At 37.9% G+C, this 6,000-nt stretch overlaps 1 protein-coding gene across 4 annotated transcripts in view; it reads left to right on the top strand.

The window, feature by feature from the left end:
• The first annotated feature begins 398 nt into the window (after positions 1 to 398).
• The window catches only part of gpatch8 (G patch domain containing 8), a 37,695-nt gene continuing 32,093 nt past the window's right edge, over positions 399 to 6,000 (top strand). For 2 of the 4 annotated variants that reach the window (XM_053514669.1, XM_053514670.1), the window contains exon 1: positions 485 to 510. Coding sequence is in view for 1 of the 4 variants with exons in the window: in XM_053514667.1 (XP_053370642.1) it covers positions 466 to 510 (45 nt within the window). In the remaining 3 variants the exon portion in view is untranslated. Of the gene's footprint in view, positions 511 to 6,000 lie in introns of all 4 variants that reach the window. The other 2 variants (XM_053514667.1, XM_053514668.1) reach the window with 2 other exon arrangements.

Here is a 6,000-nt window from a genome sequence, read left to right as displayed (position 1 = left end):
AGTTGTTTATTATTATTATTATGTTATGAAATAGCAATAAAACATCATCAGGGAGCAAAGTCGTCTGTAGATACCTAAATCCACCACTAGGGGCCGCCTCTTGTTTATTTACAGCTCTGTACAGTACGTAGGAAAATTACATTACCAAAATATTGACCAAATAAGGGGATAAAGCAGAATGCTATTTAAACCTTATGATTCATAAAAAAGTTTTCACACTCCAAAAAGATAGCTATACATTACAACCTTTGCAGCACGAGTTGAAAACGTACAAGTCGACACAAATATACGCTGTAAGCAAACGGCAACTCCGTGTGTGCAATCTGATTGGATCATAAACCCATCAATCAACGTAACTCGCTCTGTGATTGGTCGTTTTTTTCCCTTTTCGGCGTTCCAGGCGTAAAGATTCCTAAACGAGAGCAGAGAGACAGAGACAGAGAGACAGAGAGGAGCTGAGACAAAATGGCTGACAGATTTTCAAGGTTCAACGAAGAACGTGATTTCCAGGTAAAAACGAACAAAAACGATGCGATATAAAATGAAGATTTGTGCACGGTGACGATTCTGCGGCACTTTTTATTTCTTTAAGGTTGTTTAAGGAGCGGCTACGCTGAGGGAGCTAGCTGTTAGCTAGCTAGAGATGCTAAACTAGCATTAGCTTGATAGCTAGCGCGGCTAATACAGTAATAAATGTAGGTTAATCTTGTGTTATTGTTTTTTTAAATAGTGTGAAACCTTTTATTATATGGATTTAAAGTTGGTATTGAGGTAAATAATTCGTTTATTAAGCAGCTGGTGCAGAACTTATATCTAAAAATGGGTCAGAATGGGATTTGTTGTGTTTACAAAGACAGTGTATAGGTTTAAAGACCAATAAAATACAAGTCTGTCTGGTAATTGCTTACATTTTAAGCAAACAGTTATATATATTTATATATATAACTATATATATATATAAAGAATAATGCCGTCAGCTGTGCTAGCATGTAAGCTAGCTAATCCATCAAACGCACCTTGTCCTTTTGTTAGCAAGTTTTCTCTCAAATTGTCTGTAATGATTGATTTAATTATGAGTTTCCTAAACTAATTAAAAAAAAAGATTAAATCTGCATTAGTACATTTGTGCAGGACAGCCTGCATTTTTGTCTCGTTGTTATTGTTGTTATTATTATTATTATTTGCTTTAGGGAAAACTAGTTAATGCATCCCCCAGGCACGAGCCAGAATCCCCCAGATGACGTCACAGGTGTAGGAGGAGTTAAATGAAGCCTGTGAATGAATATAATAGTCCTCTAATAGTTAGCTACGATGCTTTCTTAGCAGAAACAGGCCGACTTTGGGGACAGAGCGCAAAGCGGCGAGTTATGTTTATGTTTCTACGTTAATAAACTTTGTGTCGAGAAAATAAAGCTGTGTTAGTGAGGGGACATGTCCCCCATTCAGCCTGGTGAAACAGATCGTTCTGTGTGATGGGAGATTCTCTGGCGATGAGCGATTGGTCGTTTGGAGTCAAAGGGGACAGTGAATTATTAGTCGTTTGGAACGAAGGTGGTGATAAATGTCTTGTCGTTTGCAACCATGATGGTGACGAATAATCGGACATTAGAAGTCAGGGGACGACGAGTGATTGGTCGTTCGGAGTCACTTTGGTGACGAGTGTCTGCGATGGTTCCAAATGACCAATCACCAGTGGTGATGAATGATTGTTCGTTTGGAGACGGTGTGAGGAGGTTTTTTTTTTTTTTTTTTTGGGGCGGGAGGCCGGCGATTTATTGGTTGTTTGGAACCACTTTGGAGATGAGTGTTTACTCGTTGGAGTTAGTGGTAATTAATGTCTGATCATTTGGAATGGATGTTTGGTTATTGGAAACAGCGGTGATCTGTGATTGGTCCTTATGATCAGCGATTATCAGTGATTGGTTGTTTTGATTAATTGTGATCGGTCATTGCTTGTTGGGGGACAAATAAGTCAATTTCTTGATGGCTTGCACTTATGCAGATCAGTAACCCTTTGCACATACGTGTTAAGTGGACAGCAGATCCTGTCCCTTTCCACTTGTTTAACCAGCAGCAACTGTGTGAGCTGGAGAGCCCTAGAGAGTGCATGACAGTCGTTAGTAATTGTTTAGACACTCACTATATATTTTTTTCCCTTGGGCTTCTTTTCTTAGGAATAACATTGCGTAAGGGCTCAGAGTGACAGAGGCACCAAGTCGGGAGCTGTTTTATACGCTGAATGCGTCTCTTTCGCCTTTACCCAGTACAATGCCTCTCTTGTGTGTGTTTTTGCATAGCCAATTTGCAAGTTCGTACTTATAATGCTGGAATTGTTTTCTGTTTAGACTTGAAGCTTGTCTGGTATATATTTACCTGATCTCATGTTTTCGCAATAGTGTTTCACTTGATCGAGGAACAACTTTATTTTATTTTAAAAATAATCACAAACTAAGAAAAGACTGGATTGATATTCTGAAGGTGTGTCAGTTTTATAATTTTTTTGTGTGTGTGTGTGTGTGTTGCTTTGATAAGCAGTTTGTAAATTCAGCTTCTCAGCCACCCACTTCAGAGAGAAGTCTGGATGAGATGCTGTTTTCCGCAGACAGATGGTCTTTCACGTCGAACAAATGCTCAGCTCGGGTCAATCACGAAACGCGACGGGTCGTCCAACTGCCCAGTTGTCCCCACCCCCCCCCTCCTGTCACTTTAGTGGAGGAAACCGATTCTGTTTCTCTGCGATAAACGTATAGACTTTCCAGCATCTAAAGAAAGTTTAAGAGAGTTATAGAAATAGGTGTGTCTGTGTGTAGGTCACTTGTAGATGTAAAGAAGTGTTTGACCTTTTGTTTCGACACATACAGTCATGAGTTACGGAATTATACACACAAAGCAGATATTACTATAAAATATTATTTAAAAAAATACTATTATTTAGTTTCTTTTTTATTGTTCTTTTAATTAATTCAGTGTACCTCTTGTATAAAATCCAGTGATGTCTGAGTCGGTAACAGGGATATCAATTCACCTGGCCTCTTTTTTTCTTTTTTTTTTCTTTCTCTCGTCTCTGAGATTTGCGTGCATGTATTTGTTCAGATTTGCAATTCATATTTACTTTTTTGTCTCGCTGGTCCTCTCGAAGCCCCGCCCGTTCAATGAGCAGGCATGTTTGGTTTGCTAGTTGTGTGTCAACTAGCTTGGAATTTCCTGGTTTACCACTTGCCCAGATTTACTCAACCCTCTTTTTTGGTTTTGTTTTTATTTGGATGACCTTGATGATGATTCTCAGGTCTCTGTGCCCTTTGGTTTGGAGATTGGCACAGCTGTGGCATTCCTCTGGCAGAACGCTGGCCCTGTTGACAGCTCTATGTCCCGCTTTGAGTTTCTGAGGTCAGCTCGAAGGTTTCCCCCCATGTGTCGTTCAGCTATGTAGGCAAAAGTATCAGAACATGTTGGCGGTTCTGCTTTGTCAGAAATACCTTTTTAAGAGAAGTTGAAATGAGAGATGAGGTTCATGTTTAAAACATAAAAGAAAACAAAAAACTAACATGCTGGATCCAGTAGAGAAAGTGAAACAACGTTTCGATGATGTGTCAGGGAAGAGAGCATTTCAGACACGCCTGGGTGATTTGCGGTACCGCGAAGGTATCAGAAGCAGATCGGGTGAAAGTATGACCGGAAGTCCTGAGCCTGCGTTCCCACGCTGAAGCCATCTGTCTTTAGTGACATGTCATTTTGACGGTGACCACAGAAGCTTAAAGCAAACATGGCTAAGTCGGTCACATTAGGGTCTGGTTAATTTTTTTTTTTTTGATCAGTGTGAACACAATCGTTCCATGCTTGGGAACTGTGCCCAAGATGTGGTCTCAAAATTGTACAGCGTACTCGGGATCGCATCAGATATGGAAGTAGAACCGTAAGGCTTCTGTGATTTATTTTATTTATTTATTTTTCTGTCTCTCTTCCTGCTTGTCAGTTCCCGGGATGAGTTACACAGATGTAAAGCCGACATGTGGGATCGTGTGTGAAATGTCACCTAACTCTCGGTGATTGACCTCAGCGTCACTCGTGGCTGTGAGGGCGGAAAAATGAAGCAATGCGTGTTGTGTGTGCACATTGCAGTAAGATATAGGGTGTTTAATGAGAGTCAGATCTAGCTGTGATCGATAGCATTCTGATTGTTTTATTTATTTATAATGTGGAAGTCAGGACTGTAAATTAAAACACAGCCTGTGTGAGATGTGCCTGTTTTGTGCTTCAGCATGGAAATAAGAGCTTTTGGAGGACCTAATTATTTACTGTTTTTTTTTTTTTTTTTTTTTTTTTTTAAAACATATTTTCAAATTTATATAAACTGTGTGTACATGTGCTTTGTTATTGACCTGCAGTGGAGATTTTTCTATCAAGCTCATGCAGCTATATCATACTGTCACCTGTGTTTGAGTTGTAGGTACTTAAAAAAAAGTTCTGCTTTGTCTAAACCTATGAATCGTCTACATAGTTATTTTAAAGTACGTTACGTGTCAAAGATTGGAATTTGAACTGTAGCAGGGCTGGGAAAAAGGTGACTATGATTTAGTTTGTACTCTTTTACGATGGACAACTTATTCTGCAAGATGAAACCAGAAAAATGTCTAGCAAAAGTGCATCTAAAGAACCTCGTATAAAATCTTTTTCTTCTGGCCAAGGCAAGGTTATAATGTGATATTTATTTATTTATCCAGTACAAACAAATAAAAAATAAATAATAAAATACAAATAAATAAATGTATATAGCTACCATTTACATTTAGGCATTTGGCAGACGCTCTTATCCAGAACGACTTACAAAACGTGCTTTAATATTTACATCATTTAAATCCCTTACATTATATCTTTATCTTATATCTTACATTATATCTTTAAGTTTATATTATGTTGGTTTGTATAAATTGGTTGAATGTATCTGCCATGAAACAGCCTGTGAAGCTGATATGGCAAAAACCCTAATACAAACAAACAAGCAATGACACTCGAAGGTTAAATCCGTGTTTAGGTTCAGATTTAAGTACAGCAAGTTCCCGACTTACAACTTTCGAGTTACAACTTTCACACACATACAATATACGGGACTTTGGACATTTTAAACATTCACTTACACGCTGAAAATGGTGTATATAATTGTAAATATTGATATCCGGGGCACTGCAGTGTTTATTATTATTATTATTAGTAGTAGTAGTAGTAGTATTTTTTTTGTACAATACACATAAGCTAAGTCTGTGATTGAACTGAAAATATATCCGCAGTCCGGTCTTATCTGCGGAAATTCGTAACTCGAATGTTCATAAGTCGGGGACTACCTATATATCTTTCTGTCTTTCGAGCTGTCACGATGCTCTAAATAGACAACGGCTGACTTTTATTATTTTTAGCCTTATTCTAGAAAATATCTCAGGCTCCCGTGTTACTATGCCGAAAAATGACTAATTTTAAACCAGTCTCATTTTTTAAACTCGGTCTCTATTTTTACATTTTTAAGTCAGCAGATGAACCGGAGCTCCCATATGTCCTGAGCACACATCTTAATAAATGCTCTGGTACAAAGTTAATGCGCCATCTCATAGATTATATATATATATATATATATATATATATATATATATAATCTATATCACGTCGGCGTGCCTGCCACACCGTGGGAAGTCGGACACCGTTCTATAAATGTGTCTGTGTGTCGTGAACCTCTACTCTACACTTAACAAACCTCTTAATAAATGATCTCTGCTGATAAAGGTTGCGATAGTCACATGGAATAAGTTTCCTATTGAGACTGTTTGGTTTATAAATTTTGCATGATGGATATTTATTTAATTATGTATCACGAATATCGTCTAAGAATCTCTAAATGAAATGAGTTTGAAACAGATTACAACAATTGGGTAGAGAAAAAAAGTGTCAAGTTGAAATAATATTTCATGTCACATCAGGGTGATTGGAACTGTATCACATTTTTTTCACCCT

Source organism: Clarias gariepinus, chromosome 16 (genome assembly GCF_024256425.1).
Source record: "Clarias gariepinus isolate MV-2021 ecotype Netherlands chromosome 16, CGAR_prim_01v2, whole genome shotgun sequence".
NCBI lineage: Eukaryota > Metazoa > Chordata > Actinopteri > Siluriformes > Clariidae > Clarias > Clarias gariepinus.
The sequence above is the reverse complement of the archived record's forward strand: the minus strand, read 5'-3'. Positions and strand labels throughout refer to the sequence as shown.